At 44.6% G+C, this 22038-nt stretch overlaps 1 protein-coding gene across 3 annotated transcripts in view; it reads left to right on the top strand.

Annotated features, from left to right (window-relative positions):
* STAT5B (signal transducer and activator of transcription 5B) overlaps window positions 1-22038 on the top strand; it is a 69686-nt gene that overhangs the window by 41011 nt on the left and 6637 nt on the right. Inside the window, exons 2-16 of one of the 3 annotated variants that reach the window (XM_082440582.1) lie at window positions 3862-3999; window positions 7297-7425; window positions 8649-8738; window positions 9671-9845; window positions 13073-13203; window positions 13444-13595; window positions 14068-14223; window positions 14635-14814; window positions 15172-15259; window positions 15337-15459; window positions 16141-16233; window positions 18373-18579; window positions 19694-19788; window positions 19893-20023; window positions 21232-21402. In XM_082440582.1, the coding sequence (XP_082296708.1) occupies window positions 8670-8738; window positions 9671-9845; window positions 13073-13203; window positions 13444-13595; window positions 14068-14223; window positions 14635-14814; window positions 15172-15259; window positions 15337-15459; window positions 16141-16233; window positions 18373-18579; window positions 19694-19788; window positions 19893-20023; window positions 21232-21402 (1771 nt within the window). In that variant the 5' untranslated portion in view covers window positions 3862-3999; window positions 7297-7425; window positions 8649-8669. Of the gene's footprint in view, window positions 1-3861; window positions 4000-7268; window positions 7426-8648; window positions 8739-9670; window positions 9846-13072; window positions 13204-13443; window positions 13596-14067; window positions 14224-14634; window positions 14815-15171; window positions 15260-15336; window positions 15460-16140; window positions 16234-18372; window positions 18580-19693; window positions 19789-19892; window positions 20024-21231; window positions 21403-22038 lie in introns of all 3 variants that reach the window. The other 2 variants (XM_082440581.1, XM_082440580.1) reach the window with 2 other exon arrangements.

Here is a 22038-nt window from a genome sequence, read left to right as displayed (position 1 = left end):
TGATTTACCAAAGATACAAACCACTTCCCTTGTCAGAACATCACGCATTGAAGATGGGGGTGCCCGTAAATAAGCAGAAGAGAGCAGGTACTGAGGACAGACACGGGTTCACTGCATGTGTGGGGTGGCTGGATGAGTACTAGTGGGAAAGGACAGGGAGTCAGTGGATACCAGGTGTAGGCTTTGCCTAATAATGTGTGTAGGACACGTGTGAAGTTTTGACGTGTATGAAGAAAAGCGCTACTTAGATTCTAGGTTTTATTGATACAGTCGGTGGGGGGAAGTAGTTTTTTTCTAAACTGCATATTTTAAATCGTTGCATGATAATCTCAGTAGGTCATCTCATATTCCATGTGTATATAACTCTTAGTTTAAAAGTCAAATAAAAATGATTCTGTACTGTTCAGTGTATTTTGATTTTACATTTTTGACCATTGGTAGGCAAAATCTACTTTCCAGCTCTATCAAAGCATTTTTTGTAGTGGAATTATACTGTATTTATCAAAATAAGGTGGTTACCACCTTATATTTACCCGCTATTACCCTTCAAATGACATTTTAGAAAATAACTATTATGGCATGTTCATATTTAGAACCATAAAAAATATTCTGAAAACTTCTAAGAGCTTAGCATTCTACTCTTTTATAAAAACTAAGAACTAATATAAAACTTGACAAAACAGTGTGACGTTTATATAATACTCCTACCTATGTGGCATATCACCGTAGTATTTCTTTCTTAAAACAATAATAGACTCCTGGAATTATGCTCAGACAGCAGGACATATGAAATATTTACCAAATATTTGATGTGTATTTATTCACTCAGCCAACATTTAAGTATAAAGTTATACTACATGGCATGCCACCATAATAGGTACTGGAGATACAGTGGTGAATAAACGTGCTCCCTCACTTACTGTTCTTATTCAGTGGGGAAATAGACAAAAACAAATTAACAAAAACTAAAAGGGAAAATTACAAATTGTGGGCTTCCCTGGGGGCGCAGTGGTTAAGAATCCGCCTGCCAGTGCAGGGGACACAGGTTCAAGCCCTGGTCTGGGAAGATCCCACATGCTGCGGAGCAACTGAGTCCGTGCACCACGACTACTGAGCCTGCTCTCTAGAACCCGTGAGCCACAACTGCTGAGCCTATGTGCCACAACTGCTGAGCCCATGCGCCACAACTACTGAAGCCCATGCTCTGCAACAAGAGAAGCCACCGCAATGAGAAGCCTGCGTACTGCAACGAAGAGTAGCCCCCGCTCGCTGCAACTAAAAAGAAAGCCCGCACGTAGCAACGAAGACCCAATGCAGCCAAAAATTAATTAATTAATTATTTTTAAATTACAAATCGTGCCATATGTGATTAAGGGACAGATAGACCATTGACTCACCCAAATTATAAAATCTGTATCATTTTCTTGACTTGGTATTTCATACTGATATCTTGTTCCATGATGACTTTGAAAAGAGCTGATAGATTTGACTAAATTGTGTATACACATTTATTTATGCAACAACAAAAAATTTACTGAATGCTTATGTGCTGGGCACCGTTTTAGGCCAAGAGAAAGAGCAGAAAACAAAACAAAGTCATTGTGTTCATGGTGATTTCACCCTAGTGGGAAGTCATTAGACAAATATGTGATAAATATCAGGAAGTGATAAATGATACCAAGAAAAATAAAGCAGACTGAGACGATAGGGAGTGAACAGAATACTATTTTATTTGGGTAGACTGAGGAGTCTCTTTGAAGATAAACATTTTCCCACAGTCTTCCTTCTGTCTCTTGGGTCAATTCGGTTAATGAATGCAGGATGCAAGATAATTTTTGTGTCTGTTGGTATCATTCACATATTCATTACGAGAGCTGTGGCGAGGTCCTGCTTCTTTCCAGTTCCTTACCACTAAAAGAGATTAATACTACCTGAATTCTTTTCTTCATTCCTTGATCATTCTTGCCAAAGCACCTTCATCCATCCCATCCATCCCTTTACCTTTTGTCCAAAAAACATGCTTTGGTATCTCTTCCAATTTTCCAAAATCTTGGGATATGATATGAGTCATTTGATTAGAAATTATATTGTACAATTAAATGTCTTCCATATATTTGATTGTAATGTGGGATTACTTCTGGGGAGAGCTCTTTTATCCCAGTCTTTCTCCTAGTAAACCCTCAGCCATGAAATTTGATGTCCTGGGTGATCTTACAGTGATCCCAGCCTTAATGCTCAAAAGCCGTAAATTGTACACTGCTCAAGTGTTCTACAGCATTGCACAAATCTAAAATAGGTAACTGGCACCCACCCCACACCTCATTGTTGGCTAACTAACTTGTCCCATAAATAGCTCTGTGTTATGCGATCAGACAACTACAACTAACAGAGAAGGGATTTTTGTTTCCTAACACACTTGCGTGGTCTCTGGTATTCAACAAAATCAAGGTCTAATTCACCGTACCCTGACTATAACACAGTTCTTAGGAGAATCGTGCAAATCAGTAGCCAGATAGTTTTGGATGGGATTCAAGATATCCCTGCTTATACCAAATTCCACACTATGGAATAATGTGGAATTTCCACCTCCACAGTGTTAGAGCAAGATTCCGTTTTAGTCCCCTTTGTGTACATGAAAGTACTGTTGCTGTCACAATCTGGTTAATCCCAGAGAGTTTCTGCCAAATGAATTAAAAATTCTTAGGTGAGGGCTTCCCTGGTGGTGCAGTGGTTAAGAATCTGCCTGCCAATGCAGGGGACACGGGTTTGAGCCCTGGTCCGGGAAGATCCCACATGCCGCGGGGCAACTAAGCCCGTGCGCCACAGCTACTGAGCCTGTGCTCTAGAGCCCGCGAGCCACAACTACTGAAGCCCGCGTGCCTAGAGCCCGTGCTCCACAACAGGAGAGGCCACCGCAGTGAGAAGCCCGCGCACCGCAAGGAAGAGTAGCCCCCGCTCACTGCAACTAGAGAAAGCCCGCGTGCAGCAACAAAGACCCAACACAGCCAAAAATTTAAAAAATAATAAATTAAATAAATAAATTTAAAAAAAAATTCTTAGGTGGGTCTGAGAAGGCATCGTGGTAGTTTTATAAAACCGTTTTTCTGAAAGCAACAGTGTGTTTTAAAAACCTACCCACCATTGCAATATAATGGTTCTTGCTTCTAACTCTTAGCTGGAATGTGTTGTTTTTATGTCTGAAAGATTTTTAAATGCTATAATTTTAACAGAACATTGCTCTGTAAATTCCTAAGCAGTAAATCAGAAGGGGAACCTTGGGGTTATTTTTCCAAATAAATCTGTGCCCTTTATGTGCAAACAATTACTGCTCAGGTAAATAGTGATAATACATAGGGTTCCATCCGTACTTTAGATATTATATTTTCTTTTACTGGGCCTTTTTTAAAATGGCAATATGTTTACTGCATTTCTTAAAAGTCAGAATACCAAATCTAAAACAAGTGATTTTTTACAAAATCCCTGTGCTGCATATTTATCATTACTGTTGAAATGCTGCTTACTGTTGCTTCAAGTTTGGAACACATGTAAAAAGAAAGAACATGTCTGTGATATCAAAGCTATAGGCACTTCTTCCCTTAATGCTGGATTTGTACTTTTGCTTATAGGACTTCAATACATTTTATAGTTAGAGCTTCATAGACCCAGTTATATACCTTTCCATGGCCACACTGAATTCTGAAAACATTTTGAAGCTAAAATTCAGTTCAAGAATACTGATCTTTAGTCTATCAAAAAGGGCTTAAAATGCATTTATCTCTGGCCTTTATAATCGAGTATTTACTCTAATGGATTTAAAAGGGGAAGAAAAAAAGCTCACCCAAACCACTGATTGTTTAACAGATTGTAAACCATGGCTGTGTGGATACAAGCCCAGCAGCTCCAAGGAGATGCCCTTCATCAGATGCAAGCATTGTATGGTCAACATTTCCCCATTGAGGTGCGGCATTACTTATCCCAGTGGATTGAAAGCCAAGCTTGGTAAGTGAACAAAGTTTTCTCCATCATATTTTGTGAAGCACAAGCATATTGAAGTTTTTTTTTTTATATATAAATTTATTTATTTTATCTGTTTATCTTTGGCTGCGTTGGGTCTTCGTTGCTGCGCATGGGCTTTCTCTATTTGCGGGGAGCGGGGGCTACTCTTCATTGCAGCGCGTGGGCTTCTCATTGCAGTGGCTTCTCTTGTTGTGGAGCACGGGCTCTAGGCTCACGGGCTTCAGTAGTTGTGGCACTCGGGCTCAGTAGTTGTGGCGCACGGGATTAGTTGCTCTGCAGCATGTGGGATCTTCCCGGACCAGAGCTCGAACCCACGTCCCCTGCACTGGCAAGCGGATTCTTAACTACTGTGCCACCAGGGAAGCCCCATATTGAAGTTTGATTGGAAAGATAACATAGTGAATGCTCTAAAAGTTGTACATTTATAAAGAAAATCATGTGACCCATGAAAAGGTATTTAATTCCATCTTAAAGTTTAAGAAGATGGAATAACTATTGGGATTTTTAAAAATAAGATTTGTTTCCTTTAATAGTAAATTATGGCTAAAAGCATTAGAATATTGCTGCTAATAAAAAACAGTTAACAAATATGTTTTGCGTGCCTAGCAGTGTTGTAGTTAGTAGGGTTCATAGAAAACGTTGAAGCCCTTGTCCACAAAGAATTTAGTGTTTAATGGGGCAGATAAGGTATGCATATGCATACAGCTTAATAAAGTGTATTGTTAACAAGTTTAACAATTGTGACTTTGGTATTTTCAAATTTATATGTTTTATATATATATATATATATATATGTATGTATATATATATATGTAAAGAGTAAAAGACAATACACCAAAATGTTAACAATAATTACGTCTTAGTCGCAGATTTAACAACCATGTTTATTTTTCTTATTTCCCAAATTACTGTTTATATACCCAGGGGGAAAATTGTTTGTTTGTTTTTTTTTTTTTTAATTTTATTTATTTATTTATGACTGTGTTGGGTCTTCGTTTCTGTGCGAGGGCTTTCTCTAGTTGCGGCAAGTGGGGGCCACTCTTCATCGCGGTGCGCGGGCCTCTCACTATCGTGGCCTCTCTTGTTGCGGACGGAGCACAGGCTCCAGACGCGCAGGCTCAGCAATTGTGGCTCACGGGCCTAGTCGCTCCGTGGCATGTGGGATCTTCCCAGACCAGGGCTCGAACCCGTGTCCCCTGCATTGGCAGGCAGATTCTCAACCACTGCGCCACCAGGGAAGCCCCGGGAAAATTGTTTTTAAATCCTTTCAGAATTAGTACAGTGCAGCAGACTGACAACAGAGCTTTTTAATCAGCAGCGTTATTGCACACCAGGCAGCAGGCTGTCTGCTGTTCTGCTCAGGGCCTGGGCACGTGTTGGTCGGTCACCAGTCTCAATCTGATCTGTCGTATTCATCAGATACTTCAGGCCTCCACCGTCATGGCCAGGAGAGCAGGGGTCCTCATTGACAGAGCCCTGGAGAAACCAGCCTTTGTGTTACTATTTGAGGCGAGCTGTAAACCTGTCGGTAATGTTGCCTCGGAATAATTGCAGTTGTGTGTTAGTAGCAGATTTCTGTTCAAAAGCTGGAGAGCACCAAAGGAGGGCAATTTTCTAGGCAATTAAAAAAAAAAAAAAAAACTCAGCCTCATGTAATTGAGAAAAAAAAGGAGCTAAATATGAGCATGTCAACTGTACCTCGTTTAGTGCTTTTCCACTTCATTTTCATTTTCTATTAAAGATTTGGAGAGTTCAGAAAAACATTAGTAGGAAGTTTCTGTTGATCTAAAATTTCATTTAGTAAATTTCCCATGCAGTCTTCTTACTGAACGAATGTTAAGAGACTTATGTTGATATCAAGGAAAACCTGGATTTTATTCGGTTTTGGTTTTAAAAATATAAAGATTTTAATTAAAACATCTTCAGTTCTTCATGTTTAAACTAAGAAAGTCTATATATATATCTATCTATAGATAGATAGATAGATAGATAGATAGATAGATAGATAGATAGATAGATATGGCAGAGAGTTAAGTTTTGAACTACGAGAACCAGTAGTACTTGATTTCCATGAGTTGTGCTCAGAGACTGTCTCTTCTTAAGAGTAGAGCATTATTGCCAGTCGAAACAGAGGTGCAGGGCTGCCTTCATTCCTTCCAGGCTTTTATTCAGACATATTTAGTACACAGCACACACATATTTGAAATTTGGCTTTCTCCACTGCCTTCTCAAAAGTGCAGATTCAAGCATATTATTTGATGAAGTAATGTGTCAGTGTTTTGGCACACCTGTTTGTGCCCCCATTAGAAATTAGTTGCTAATGACTTCAGGGCTGTGTAGAGATGACAGAGCTGCTTAGCTATCACCAGATCTCTTGTTTGGCTCCAGACCCACCAGCAGTAATGAATGTTATTTCAACCTTACAGCTGTTTGTTTTCTTCAGGGAGCTGAGTTAAGTAATTTAGTACTGCCCAATAGCAATTGTTGCCTAAGTTGTTAAAAAAAGAAAGAGAGTCAAGGATGAGGGGAAGAGTGGGGGAAGAAAGGGAGGGAGGGAGACCACCCAACCCCTGTCAACAGTTAAGTGGCTCTGAATTTATACGAAGCCCGTAGAGTGATTTCTGTGGTTCATTGGAGGAGTTAACGTTGCCTACATGTCCCAAATCTGCAACTATTGATGTAAATGTTTGACTTGTGTAAATACTTGTAGGCATCTTCTGTCTTAATATCCCATTTCTAGGGCTTCTTAGAAATAATGATAAATGTTGACTCACCTGTCTTTACTTAAGAAACTCTATGTGAATTTAGCAAGACGTAGAACAAGTCGAGGCTGGAAAAAACACATAGAGCATTCTTGACCCTGTGCCCCCTTACACCCATGAGGGGGTAACTATAAATAGGAAATTATCAGAGTCCCTATTTCCTTCAGAGTACACAAAGCACTTTCCTTTTCCCTTCATTCCTAGAAGCAAATAGCATAAGCACCAGAGCAAGTCAGTAGGAGAAAGAGCAGTACATTGCAAAGAAAAAAGAAAAGAAAATATACTATACATCCCACTTAGGTAATTAGTGGATTAGGAATAGATTAATGTAGGTATGTAGTCAATTTGAATTGGACTGTTTCCTAAAATTTGCAGTGAGCATTATAAAGAAATTACTTTAGCCAAAGAAAAGGTGTGATGCGTTGAGGCTGCATTTATACAGGCTGTGTGCATGTATGTATACATATGTATGTAATTTCTTTCCCCTAGGGACTCAATAGATCTTGATAATCCACAGGAGAACATTAAGGCCACCCAGCTCCTGGAGGGCCTGGTGCAGGAGCTGCAGAAGAAGGCAGAGCACCAAGTGGGGGAAGATGGGTTCTTACTGAAGATCAAGCTGGGGCACTACGCCACGCAGCTCCAGGTGGGTGTGATCTTGGGGCCTCGAGGCTCCAGGTGGGCATGAGCTCCAGGCCTCGCAGCTCCAGGTGGATGTGACCACCAGGCCACACTTCATTCTCTTCCCTGCAGGGGCTCTTCCTTCATTCAGAGATTTTCTTTTTCTTCTTTAACCCAAGGTTGTTGAGTCACATGTGACATGTATAAAGTTCTTATTGTTTGGCTTTGTGGTTGTAGCTGCCTTTTTTAAACTTTTTATTTGAAAATAATTTCAAATGTATAGACAATTATGAGATTGATACTAAGAACCCCTACCTACGCTCAGACTCACCTGTCGTTAACATGTGCTTTACTGTATTCGCCCTCTGCGCTCACGCGCATACACACACACACACATATTTTCATTGCTTGAGAGTAAGTTACATACGTCACGTCCCTTTGTCCCTAAGTACTCTAGTGTGCGTTTTCTAAGAATATGCATCTTCTCTTATGTAGTTATAGTACAGTTATCAACTTCTGGAAATGTAACATCAATACAACACTTTTAGGTAATCTTATACCTTTATTTCCATTTTGTCCACTGACTTACTGATGTCGTTTAGGGCATTTTTTTCCCCTCCAGCCCAGGATTCTGTTCAAGATCACATATTGCATCTAGTTGTCATGTCTCTTTGATCTCCTTTCATATGGAACCATTTGTCAGTCTTTCTTTGTCCTTCATTACATTGACATTTTAAAATAATTCAGCTCCTCTATTTTTTAAATATAAAATGGACCTTACTTGGGGTTTGTGTGAAGTTTCCTCATGATCAGATTCAGGTTACACACCCCTGATCAGAATTCTAAATAAGTAGTGTTGTGTCTTTCTCAGGATATCACATCCAGAGGCGTACAATGTCCATCTTATCCTCATTGGTGGTAGTAATTTTGATTGCCCAGTCAAGGTGGTGTCCAGTTTCTTCTCTAATATGGCCTCTTTAAAATGTATTCTGTTTCCAAGCATGGTGCCCTTACTTTAAGCAAATTAAGATGCAAGAAATAGAATAATTTTACCTTCTTCCTGTGATTGGGTTTCCCACAATGTGCTTTTCTTGTCCCCTTTGGCATTGGAGGAGCAGCTTTTCTCATGATTACACCATTGTGACACTAGGAGTCTCCATCATAAGATCTGGACCCCTGCTCTCGGGTGAGGTTTGGCCCCATAGCATGGAGTGGAACAAAGTAATGTTTGCTCTTGGATTCTTTCAGAACACGTATGACCGCTGCCCCATGGAGCTGGTCCGCTGCATCCGCCATATTCTGTACAATGAACAGAGGCTGGTCCGAGAAGCCAACAATGTGAGTGTCCATGGGTTTGGGGAGAGGCATTGGGATGTCCTTTCTTGCCCAGCTCTTTCTGGACCCAGCTTTGTCAAGATGACTCGGTGTGCATCTGTTGGTGTCACTATAAACAGAGCACTGTCCTTAGAAGCCCAAAGGAAATAGAAGACTGGTCTCTGATCTTAACTGACTTGCAACCTTGATGAGATCGCAACCACAAAGCAATGTGAACAAGTGCAAAATAATTTTACCCCAACTGAGTTGTATTTGAGGAGAGGCATGCTTATACTCAGGTGAGATTACTTAAGAACAGCCTCTGCTCACCCCCCAACCCCGCAACCAGGTGTGGAAGAAATAGATCCAACCAGGGCAGTTCAGTGGCTGGATCCACAAAGCCCTTGTGGATGCCTCCCCTGTCACTTCATTTGGGGTCTCCAGGACGCCGCCTGTGAGTGGTTCACCCTCTTCCCTCAGTCACAAGAAGGTCTTGAGGGAGGACACAGATGATGTGTGTTACCACAGCCTTTTCCCCCACTGTGTCCCCAGCACCTAGCACAGGTGGCATTGGGTCAGTGAATGACTGTGAAATGAGGGGTCATCATTATTAGTAGGAAAACCCAGGTAACTCCTGGGACATGTTGAGTTCTAGTCTCTCCAAAGAGAACCCAGATGGACCCTATGTGGGATACTCTGGTGGAGGTCAGAAGCTTTCTGCAGTACTTTATGAAGATGCCATAGTCTGCCAGGTCTCCTATTGCTCCTCTTTTCCCACTCTACCCCAACTCTCACAAACAACACTTGCAATTCTCTGACTGAAAGTTTAGCTTTTGGCATCTCAGCCCAGTTATAATGCGAGCATTGCCCTTTCCTTGGGTCTGTGGCCTAAGGCTTTCTCCCATCCTCCTGCCCAGCTCAGTGCTGCCCACACTTTCTCCCTGATCTGTCTCCAGGGTAATTCTCCGGCTGGAAATCTCGCTGATGCCATGTCCCAGAAACACCTTCAGATCAACCAGACATTTGAGGAGCTGCGACTGGTCACGCAAGACACAGAGAATGAGCTGAAGAAGCTGCAGCAGACTCAAGAGTACTTCATCATCCAGTATCAAGAGAGCCTGAGGATCCAGGGTGAGGCTGGTGTAGGAGGGCAGCGTGTGTCTGGGGGACGGGAATGAGGACTAGAGAGAAGCCGGTCGGGTTGGAAGAGAACCAGTTCTCCATTTAGAAGCATTTACCTCTCTCTGGAGTAGCAGAGAATCATTTGCATTGAAGGCAGTGCAGGAGGCTGACACTTTGGAAGGGGAGAAGACAGGCACTGGCCCTTGGAGAGCTTCGGGTCTCACTCTGGCTACCCATATCCAAGGAGCTCCTGGGCTGTGAGGGAAGACATTTCCTCTTGTGGGAAGGAGCACAGGGACTAAGGAAACAGTATCAGACAGTACTTTATGTGGCAGACATTTTGTAAGTGATGCTTTATTGAAATGTTAAACTTTCTAAGCAGGGAGGGTATTAGGGCCACGGGGGCTGTGTTTTACAGCCTTTTAATATTGTTCTGTGTGGTTATTCAGAGAGGCCGTCCTGGGGCAGAGCAACTAGTGCATCTCAGTTAGCCCTTATAGACCAGGGCTCCCCTGCCTGGGGTAAATCCTGCTGGTAGTTGGGTACAGAGAATTTCAGAATTCGGTCTGGAGGGGGTGCAGCCCCACGAGCGCCCCCTATTGACCTTATAGAATTTGGCAGGGTGGCTTTAATACAGGCATGCTTTGGAGACGCCAAGGGTTTGATTCCATACCACTAAAATGAAGTGAATATTGCAGTAAAGCAAGTCACATGAATTTTTTGGTTTCCCAGTTCATATAAAAGTTATGTTTATTCTATAAGTCTTTTATTTTATTTTAAGTCTTTTGAGTGTGCAATAGCATTATGTCTAAAAAAAATGTACATACCTTAGTTTAAAAATATTTTATTGCTAAAAAATGCTAACCATCTGAGCCTTCAGCAAGCTGTAGTAGTAATATCAAAGATCACCATCACAGATCACCACCACAAATATAGCAATAATGAAAAAGTTTGAAATATTGCGAGGATTACCAAAATGTGACACAGAGACAAGAAACGAGCAAATGCTGTTGGAAAAATGGCAACCAATAGACTTGCTTGACACGGGGTTGCTAAAAGCCTTCAATTTGTTAAAAAAAAAAAAAAAATGCAGTATCTGTGAAGTGCAATATATTGCAGCACAGTAAAACGAGGTGTACCTGTAGTTTCCTCTCCCTGGTTGCATGCCCAGTTCAAAATCTCAGAGAAGCTTTAGCTCAACCAACCAGCCATGAAAATACACATGCATACACATACCAGGTGCTCCTCTATTACCGTGCCTGTGGGCTCCGTTTTAGAACTGTATTAATACTATTTATTAACTCTGTCCTCCCCAGTAGAATATAAATTTGTTGAGAAGGAACTATGTCTTTTATCTCTGTACCCTGAGACTAGCACATTGCCTGAATCATAGCAGGTGTTGAGTAAATGTTGGGGGGATAATTCTAGTAGCTCTTCTTCAGATCTGAATCCATCCCAGACTGACCCGAAAGAAAGGAAGGCCCTCCTGCTAGATTAGGGAACAGGACATTTCAGGCTGTTATTTCTACCCAAGGCCATTGACTGGTTGACAGTACTGATGATCCTATTCTGGGGTTTTCTGTTTCCTATTTGTGAGGTTGGGTTTCGATTCTGCTTTGGGTTTGTCCCCATCGTGCAATGTCAGTTCAGTCTCATTTATCAAGTGCACCCATCAGAAGCACAGACTACTGATCTGTCTGTGCAAGGGAAGCCTCAGCTCCCTCCAGTGGAGCAGACAGTTGCCTCAAGCCTCCTGGCGTCCTTCCCAGAAGCTTCTCCAATGTGCCAGGAGAGAGCTAAGTGGGTCACTTGCATAAGGAGGCTGGGCCTGGCGTTGGGATCCCCACCACCTCCCTGTGGGTGGCAGGATTCCGAGGTGGCTCTCCAGATTATTCTGCTATGTTCCTTACCTGCTCAGTCCCCCGCAGTCATGTTAGAGCCATATTTCTAAGTTCTCTTCTAGTTCTGGGCTTTCCTGGCTGTCTAGGGTTGCTTTAGTGTGTCCTTAGTTGCTTTTGTGCGTCCATAGGGCAGGGCCTCGGTCAGTGTGACATGGCCCTCAGAGGCCTGCCAGGAACTTGACCAAGACCTGCTGACTGACGCTCTCATCTTCTTGACTCAGCCCCAGTAAGGACCGTGGGACGTTCCAAAAGCCTATTGGTGGGGGTAGGAACGCCAGCATCTAGGATGGTGATTGCCTGTGGAGGGAGGGATGGGGATGCCAGCAGGGGAGGGTGTACAGGTGCTTAACTGTGGAAATGGTTACTTTCTTAAGCTGGCTTCTTGATACACAGGTGTTCCTTGTATCATCCTTTCTATCAATACTTGCCTAGGTCTTAAGTATTATATAACAGATTTTTTGAAAAGGACGTCAGTGAGGCCTCGTTACCTTATTCCTGCCATCGATGAGATGCCTGACAGCTGGTGTGGAGAGAAGCTGCCTCCCTCTCTTGAGAATCTTGCTGCTTTCGTGTCCCCATTGGCCCTGGACACTCTCTCTCTCTCCCTCTTCCGGTTGGTCTGCTGAGCTCACAGTGACCCAACCTGGACAAACACGTTAGGCCCCTTCAGCCCCTGGAGAAACCCCCCCTTCCCCGAGGAGAGGCTGCTGCGCTCAGCCCCGCGGAGCAGGGCCTTCCTGATGAGGCTTTGTCCTGTGAGGCTGGGGCTGAGAGCGGCTCCATCAGCCTTTAATCCTGTCCTGTAACCCATTAACCATGAGGACTGACTCTCACCTGGAGCTGATGGTGCCAGGCAGCTTCCTGAGTATTTTCTGTATCATTGCTTATTTAACGTCACGGCAGCCACTGAGGCAGGTGCCGTGATTGTCCCATTTTACCCCTGGGGAAGCTGAGGCATAGGAGAGTGAGGGGATTTGCCCGAGCTCACCCACCTTTTAAGCGGCGAGGACACACTTCAGACCAGGCAGGGTGGCTCTAAGCCGGACCCCGCGTGGGGAGAGGAGGGCTGGGTGGGCAGGGAGGCCATGGGCTGGCTCCTCCTCAGCTGTACCCCAAGCTTCCGTCTCCCCACTCCCCAAGGGGAGCTCAGAGTCGGGGGGCCAGGGGGCGGAGTCCACTCATCTTTGGGCGCCATGGCTGTGGAACCCTGACTGGCCACTTGTCAGCTGTGTCCCCTCCAGGGTTTTGCCTCCAGAACAGGTGAGTGCAGTTCTGCCGGGCTCCCTGCTGGACCCGGGGAGGTCATGGTCGTGGGTGTCCTGTCCCCTCCTCCAGCTCAGTTTGCCCAGCTGGCCCAGCTGAACCCCCAGGAGCGTCTGAGCCGGGAGACGGCCCTCCAGCAGAAGCAGGTATCCCTGGAGGCCTGGCTGCAGCGCGAGGCCCAGACGCTGCAGCAGTACCGCGTGGTGAGTGGGCTCTGCGTCTCCCCTCCCGGGCGTGGAGGTGACACCCTGAGCCGAGCCGTCCCGGGGACCTGAGGGAGGGAGAGAGCTAGGAGGAGCGCGGGACCCAGCAGAGCAGGAGGCCAGAGCCTTCCTCCCTGTGTGGGCACGCAGGGCAGAGCGGGTCGGCCAGGGGTGAGGGGAGGCCCTGCGGGGCTGTTCTGAGAGCCCAGAAGGGCCGCTCACCCGCCACCCGCCCCTCAGGAGCTGGCCGAGAAGCACCAGAAGACCCTGCAGCTGCTGCGGAAGCAGCAGACCATCATTCTGGATGACGAGCTGATCCAGTGGAAGCGGCGGCAGCAGCTGGCGGGGAACGGAGGGCCCCCCGAGGGCAGCCTGGACGTGCTACAATCCTGGTAATGGGCGTGGGGGGCCGGGCGGGGGCGGCAGGGGCTCAGCGTGGTGCCACCGGCTGCTGCTCTGCTCCTGTGTTTACGTGAGCAGCCGGCTCCCTCTGTCGGGGCACAGGTCTTATTTCACCAGTGGTCTGGTTCCTGATGCAGACTTTGGTGCCCCCGTCCTGTGCCACCTCCCCCGGGAGGGGCGTCCCTGGTTGAGGGAGTGGGGTGGGGCCAGGGGTGCAGAGTGGTTCTCAGGCTGGTTGGATCCGAGTCAGGGTCGCTCCTCCTGTGTGTTTCTTTGTGTTTCTGGAAGGCAGGGCAGCTGTGCTCTGCTCAGTGGACAGGCCAGGCGGCTAAGGCGCCGAGCCTTCCTGGGGGTGGAGCTGGGTCTGGGCCTTCTCCCCAGCCTGGGAGCCTTCTGGCTTCTGGCCTGGAGGAAGGGGGTGAAGGCTTTGTCCTTCCCTTTGGCCTCGGGGCTCCTGTGCAGGTGTGAGAAGTTGGCGGAGATCATCTGGCAGAACCGGCAGCAGATCCGCAGAGCTGAGCACCTCTGCCAGCAGCTGCCCATCCCTGGCCCCGTGGAGGAGATGCTGGCTGAGGTCAACGCCACCATCACAGACATCATCTCAGCCCTGGTGACCAGGTGATTGCGGCCTCTCGGCCACGCCCAGGCCCCATCCGGTTGGCCTGGGTCGCGGGCAGCAGGGTCTGTACAGACAGAGCTCTGGCTTCAACCCTTCCGTCTCTGCCTCACACCCTCATCCCATCCCCCTCTGTCGCCTGTTGCTGTGGCCTCTTGCTGTTGACCTTGCCCAGTCTCTCTCGTGGACACTATATGGGCTTGTTCCCTGCAGCCCGTTTCAGCTGTTGAGTTCATCTCCTGCCTCCCCTCTTGCCAGCTCCCCCGACTCGCAGTGGCCCCCCAGGGACCGGGGGCTGTGCCACAAGCCCTTCCTTCGCCTGCTGTGCCCCGCACAAGGCGGCCTCCCCACGCGGAGGGAGGGACCGGAGCGCTGTCCCCTGAGGCATCACCTGGTCGCTTGTGTCCCCGCAGCACGTTCATCATCGAGAAGCAGCCCCCTCAGGTCCTGAAGACCCAGACCAAGTTCGCAGCCACCGTGCGCCTGCTGGTGGGTGGGAAGCTGAACGTGCACATGAACCCCCCCCAGGTGAAGGCCACCATCATCAGTGAGCAGCAGGCCAAGTCGCTGCTCAAGAACGAGAACACCCGCAAGTACGTTGCCCTCGAAATAGGAGGAAAGTGATCCCACCTTCTAGGAAGTTTCTAGGCCTGGCCATTCCTTTGTAGGAGCCCCATTAGCTCTCTGTCCTTTTCCAGCTCTCAGAGAAGGAGTAAGGGGGTTCTTCTGTGAAGAAGCTATGATTTAGGAGGGATATGTCTAAAGGAAACTCTTTATGTGTTTTATGTACATTTATTTCTTAGATAGATTATACAGCCGAACCCCCATCTCCTCTTAAATGACAAGTTTTTTGACAGCCTTCTTTATTTCCTCCTACCCCCAATATGTTTTCTACCTTGTGTGTGCTGAGACCCTGTATGGGTTTAAAGTTGAGTCTGTCTGATTTGCAGTGATTACAGCGGGGAGATCTTGAACAACTGTTGTGTGATGGAGTATCACCAGGCCACGGGCACCCTCAGCGCCCACTTCAGGAACATGGTGAGCATGGGAGAAGAGGATGAACGAATTTTCCCTAGCTGTTTGAGGGCTTTATCCTCTATTTTTCTCCTTTTCAGTCCCTGAAACGAATTAAGAGGTCTGACCGTCGTGGAGCGGAGTCGGTGACAGAAGAAAAATTTACAATCCTGTTTGAATCACAGTTCAGTGTTGGTGGAAATGAGCTGGTTTTTCAAGTCAAGGTGTGTGTGTGTGTGTGTGTGTGTGTGTGTGTGTACTTTATATCCCAAAAGAATTGTTTTGATCACAGAGTATCTTCTTGTGATAATTTTTTTAATTTAATTTTTATTTTGTATTGAAGTATAGTTGATTTACAATGTTGTGTTAGTTTCAGGTGTATCTTCTTGTGATTATTGATGAACAGACAGTGAGGAGACCTCATCCTTAGGACTCTATCTCTTAGATTCTCTTAAGACATGAACAAATAATAACGAAATGAAATAGCTGGAGATATAGGTAGAAGCGAACCAAGAGAAACATCACTCAGGATGGATTTGAGTACAGTTGTAGTAATTTTAGACATTTGTTACTTGCTCTTTTTCCCCAGAAATGTCTCCATTCTTCTTCTCTTTTCTCTCTTCGTCTCTAGCTTTGAGAAACATACTCCATCCTTCAGAAATATCTAAGAAATACCTAAATACCAAAATGTCACACAGAAATATCTCTTTTAAAAATATCTAAAATTTCTAAGACTGTGCCAATGTGCAAAGTCTTATTATTCCTGGAGCCCTTCCTATTCTGTATTCAAGGGTGACATTTACTGAAACTTGTAGAGAGAATAAACGTGTCGTGATAGAAAAAAAGGAGAGGAGGGCAGAGCGTGCGGCTGCAGGAGCTCAGCCCTGCTCCTGTGTCTTTTTCAGACCCTGTCCCTCCCGGTGGTGGTGATTGTTCACGGCAGCCAGGACAACAATGCGACGGCCACTGTTCTCTGGGACAACGCTTTTGCAGAGCCTGTGAGTGTATTCCTTGGGCCTGTGGGTCTCAAGATTTTGATACTGGTGTCACGAATCTGTTTCAAGTCTCTTTATCCCCACCAAAAGGCATAGAAGAAAAATGCTGTTATCCTTAGTGGGAGGCAGAATGGAGAGTATGTGGAAAGTAGAATGAGCAGGGGCTTGAAGAAAGGCCAGGGTTTCAATTCAAGCTCCACCATTTCCTCACCCTGTGACAACAGGAAATTCACTTGACCTCTCTGAGCCTAAATTTCCGTAAGTGTCTGCAACACAGGGAGAATAACGCTCCAGAGTGTTGTTTGGAAGATTCATTTAGGTGATACACAGAATGCTTGTCACATAGCCAGTACTCTGTAAATAGTATTTTGAATTGTGGGTGAAACCATGAATGGAATTTGGGACTCCCAGGTTTCTTTTAGAGGTTGTACCTCTCGGGAAGTCACTTAGCTTAGAAGTTGCTTCCTGTCGCCTTCCCTCCCATGACTGAGGGTGAGATTTAATGTCCTTTCCAAATTTTAGATTCTGTGATTCATCCCAAGCCTCATGAAGAATGAGATGCTTTGTGTAAAGAAATAAATATGATTCTGTGGATTTACGCACCCAAATGCTATCTGCTTACCACTCATGTGCTGCTTGATCATTTTCAAAACATTTCAGTAGGCAGAGTTCCATGTGTTGGCATATTTTCAGTAGAGATGAGTCCACAAAAGCATGATAAAAGGTTATACTTGTTATTTGGGACATAAAAGTATGTCCTTCTCTAATGTGGCTCTAATGTGAAGAGTACAACTTGGCATTTTCAACAGGCCTCTTTAGAGAACAATATTTTTGCTGTAAGGGTGAGATTCTCAGCAGAAATTCTACGATGCTTGTGCTACAAACCCTGTGTTTGAGGCTCCTTTTAAAAAATATCTGCCTAAGGAGCTTGAAGACTTGATCCAAAAGACGATTTGGGATGAACAATCAATTGGAACAGGAAGACAACTGATTCACTGACTGACTAGACATTTAAACAAACAAACAAACAAATAAATATATGTATAGAAATGTGTGTGTGTATATATATAGGAAAGAATGAATGAATGAGAATCAAAAGACAAGGAAAAAATAAAAATTAAAAAAATATAAGCCTCCTGGATAGGACTGCCACGTCTGCTCTCATTTCCCTCCCTGTGCATCCACAGATCTCACTCCTCATGTAACTCTGGCATCTCCTGTGATATGTCATTCCTAAAGTGTCTTGTCTAAATAAGTAAGCATTTTTAACATTTTTAGTTACGTTAATGACTAGTGTACATCTTATGCTGTTTATTTATTTACTTTTAATTTTTTTATTGAAGTATAGTCGATTTACAATGCTGTGTTAGTTTCTGGTGTACAGCAAAGTGATTCAGATATATATATATATATATATATATATATATATATAGGAATATATGTATATATATTAAGTTATTTCACTTTGAGCTAGAGTTCTTGGCAGAAGGGGTCAAGGGCAAGGATGACACTTGTGTACACGTTTATGGACACATACACACATTCTCTCTCTGTTCCTAGAGAACCAGTCTTGTAGATTTTGACTCCCTTTGAATGTCAGAGCCAGACCTTGGTCATGTTTTGTTTTCGTGGCTGTTAGAAAGTAGGATTGGGCAGAAATAGAGACACAGATGTAGAGAACAAATGTATGGACACCACGGGGGGTAAGTGGTGGGGGAGGGTGGTGGTGGGATGAATTGGGAGATTGGGATTGACATATATACACTAATATGTATAAAATAGATAACTAATAAGAACCTGCTGTAAATAAAAATAAATAAAATTCAAAATAAATAAATAAGGGAGGAGAGAATGATTAAAAAAAAAAAAAGAAAGTAGGATTGCACTGTACGTCCAGCAGCTCATTTACAGGACACCACAGATAGCCCGAGGTTACCTTCTGAGTTGTGTGTGAAGGTGGTAAAATGGAACCTTCCGAATTTCGCAGAACTGCATACCCCAAGGAAGGTTGAGTTTATCCTCAGGCTCAGCCAGACAAGTGTTTTGTAACTCCATCCAGCCATCAGTGTTTTTCTTTTGCAGGTTGAGGGAATAAATCATGCAGCTGTTTTCTCCTAAGGTTCTGGCTTCTCTCCCCACCAGGGCAGGGTGCCGTTTGCGGTGCCTGACAAAGTCCTGTGGCCGCAGCTGTGCGAGGCGCTCAACATGAAATTCAAGGCCGAAGTGCAGAGCAACCGGGGCCTGACCAAGGAGAACCTCGTGTTCCTGGCGCAGAAGCTGTTCAACAGCGGTAGCAGCCACCTCGAGGACTACAACGGCATGTCCGTGTCCTGGTCCCAGTTCAACAGGGTGAGGGACGCCACCCTCTGCAGTTAGATCGGCCCCTGCAAACCAGATCCCTCAGGAGTCTCCCTGCCCTCGGCCCTCATTCCTCACGTCTCTAATACGACGTGCCCGTGGTAGTAGGAAGCTTCTGAATAGATGGACAACCATATACTTTTTTATGTAGAAAATTATGTTTGACTATATCAGCAAATTGGGCCTTGCATGCGGCTAGTGCATTTTCTTCCTTTGTAAAGGAAACAGCAAAGCAAACGGCAGCGTAACTCATGAGAAGTAAGGCTTTCGTGATGATGAAAACTCCGTGGCTCTGTCCCCTTGGCTCTCTGATGTTCCTTGATGTGTAATGCAAAGTCAGGCTCCCGTGGGACCCTCAGCCCGCAAAAGAGGATGCTGATGAAGGAAACTTTGCCTCTAGCATCTGGTAGTTCAGATGTCACCTGTCACATCTCTGATTATAAACTGAACTTTCGTGTCTTTGCTTACGCCCCCACCCCCACCCTACGTGCCCTACTTCAGAGATCTCACAGTCTCTGAGTGGAACTCTTTTAAATGGTCGTGTGCTAACCAGCTGGCTAACAGGTTCACTGGTGGTCAGAGGAGGTTTGATAGGGAAGCAGGAGGCCTAGGTGGACTGTCTTTGCCATTGCAGTACGGCTCCTGCCTTCCACCGGAATCAGATCACTGCATTTTGCTGATAATTGTTGGCAACACCTGTATGATGGAGTGTTCTCCGTGGCCTCGCGGTGTGATCTAATCCCGTTCAGATTTACAGGTTTCTCGGAAGCTCCCAGGTGATGCTGCTGTTGCTGGTCACAGACCACACGTCAAAACCAGGAAAGGACGAGTCAGCCTAGATACAGGGGAAAGTATGTGTAGCCAGGGTCCACGGGGTGTCGGTAATTGCTCTGTGGTGTTTTCCCCTTCTTCCGTCTTCTCCCCTCTATTCTGTTTTTGGGTTGTAGGACCATTTGGTCAAACTCAGGTAGGCGTGTATATTTGTATGATTCTGACAATGTAGATGTTGTTTTCCATTTAATTTTTCCAGTTAAAGTATATACAGGTAATAATATCCCAAGTGTTACTTTTGCCCTCTTGTGTTCATTGTTGTATCTCCAACCAGGAGAATTTACCAGGACGGAATTACACTTTCTGGCAGTGGTTTGACGGTGTGATGGAAGTGTTAAAAAAACATCTCAAGCCTCATTGGAATGATGGGTGAGAATCGTCATTTGTTAAGTCAGCAGTAGAGCAGCAAGGTCTTTTTTTCTGGCATTAAAACATCACACTCTGCTTCTACTCCTTTGGCCTTTGTGATCCAGGGCTATCTTGGGTTTCGTGAACAAGCAACAGGCCCACGACCTACTCATTAACAAGCCTGACGGGACCTTCCTGCTGAGGTTCAGTGACTCTGAAATCGGTGGCATCACCATTGCTTGGAAGTTTGATTCTCGTGAGTGCCCCTCCCTTTTTCAGACCTATCTTGGCTCTGGTTGGGTGCTTTTGTTGCAAAATTACTTTAACCATTTATTGAGTACTTATTATTCCTGGGCGCAAGTACTAATTATGGGAAGCAGAAATGTATAACCATGACACAGCTGCAGCTTGTGTAAAATCTTATTATGGGAAACACAATTACTAATTTTGAGAAACACAGATGTACAACCCGACATGGCTACGTGTGATGCAGTATCCTGTCCAAAATCTCAGCTGCTTCCCTTTTGAAATGTTTGCCTTCTATTACTCAAGCTTGAGCTTATTTCAGTAAAGAATTACTCTGTTGTTTGGAGTCGTTAGAGTGGAAATAATATGCTATTTTCATTATTCCTTTATCCTAACATAAGGATACTGCCATTGATCATTTACATCCAAGAATGTTAGTTCTTTCCTCTGACCCTCACGGTAAGACAAGAGTAGCTTGCTAGTTTTTTGTGACTTAAAGATTTTAATAGTTTTTAATAACTCTCATGCACCCTCTGGCTATGGACACACTTCCTATCTCTTTTACATACTTTTGTACAGGGAATCAGGGACTGGAGTCAGCAAGAAGTTTCTTCTAGGGAGGGACAGAATACTGTTTGAACTGGAAACTACCTGAGATCATTAGATCTCTAGGAAAGTGGTGTATGCGTTACCTGCTTATCTACCCATGACTTTTAAAAACTACTTAATCGGGCTTCCCTGCCGGCACAGTGGTTAAGAATCCACCTGCCAATGCAGGGGACACGGGTTCGAGCCCTGGTCCGGGAAGATCCCACATGCCACGGAGCAACTAAGCCCGTGCGCCACAACTACTGAGCCTGTGCTCTAGAGCCCACGAGCCACAACTACTGAAGCCCATGCGCCTAGAGCCCGTGCTCCACAACAAGAGAAGCCACCGCAATGAGAAGCCCGCGCACCACAGTGAAGAATAGACCCCGCTTGCCGCAACTAGAGAAAGCCCGCATGCAGCAACAAAGATCCAATACAGCCAAAAATAAATAAATAAAAAATATATAAATTTTTAAAAAACTACTTAATCTACAACCTATGGTAATTTTTAAATGGAGATTTTTATTGGGACAGTTTTAATGGAGAGCTTTATTTGTAGTATATTTGGGTTTTAAGATTTCCTGTTCAGAAATCATATTTAGACTATGATTATTCTGTTTTTTCATCTAGAGGAAAGAATGTTTTGGAATCTGATGCCTTTTACCACCAGAGACTTCTCCATCCGGTCCCTGGCTGACCGCTTGGGAGACCTGAGTTACCTTATCTACGTGTTTCCTGACCGGCCAAAAGATGAAGTGTACTCCAAATATTACACCCCAGTTCCCTGCGAGCCTGCCACTGGTAACAATGTTCGCATTCTGATTTGGTTTCGTTGTGATTTTGGTTTTGTTTTAGGTGTACGTGTGTGTCTGTGTGTGTCAGTCTGTCTGGCATGAAAATCTACGCAGTTAACACTCAGTTGTTGCTGTTTGAGCTTTATCCAGGGCAGATGTAAATCCTGGGCTATTTTCTTCAGTTATACAAAAAACACATTAGCCGCCAACCCCAAATATCAAATTGAAGGGAATAAATTGCTTTTAATACAAGCTTAGATCAAACAAAATTAGGAAGGTAAAATTTTGTTTTTCAAAACAGAGATGGTTTTATTGTTTTCTGAGAATAAAAGTATTAGTATTTATTGTAAAATTTCCAGAAAAGTATAGAAAAGAAAATAAATATCACACAACATTTCTTATCTCATCAACGTAAACAATTTAGTGAATGTTCTTCCAGTCGACGTAGATATGTATTCTGTCACTCAGTCACCAGAGGCTTATTAAGCACTTCCTGTGTGGGGTTGCAATCTAATAGCAGAAGGAAGACAATAAACAGGTAAACAAATAAATGTACCTAGTGATGGACAGTATGAAAACAAATAAGGTGAAGGGATAGAGAAGTGACGGGAGCGGGGGTGGCATAGCACTTCACTCGAGTGAT

Source organism: Balaenoptera physalus (assembly GCF_965194825.1).
Source record: "Balaenoptera physalus genome assembly, chromosome: 20".
In the NCBI taxonomy this organism is placed as follows: Eukaryota; Metazoa; Chordata; class Mammalia; order Artiodactyla; family Balaenopteridae; genus Balaenoptera; species Balaenoptera physalus.
This window is presented reverse-complemented; position numbering and strand designations above follow the sequence as displayed.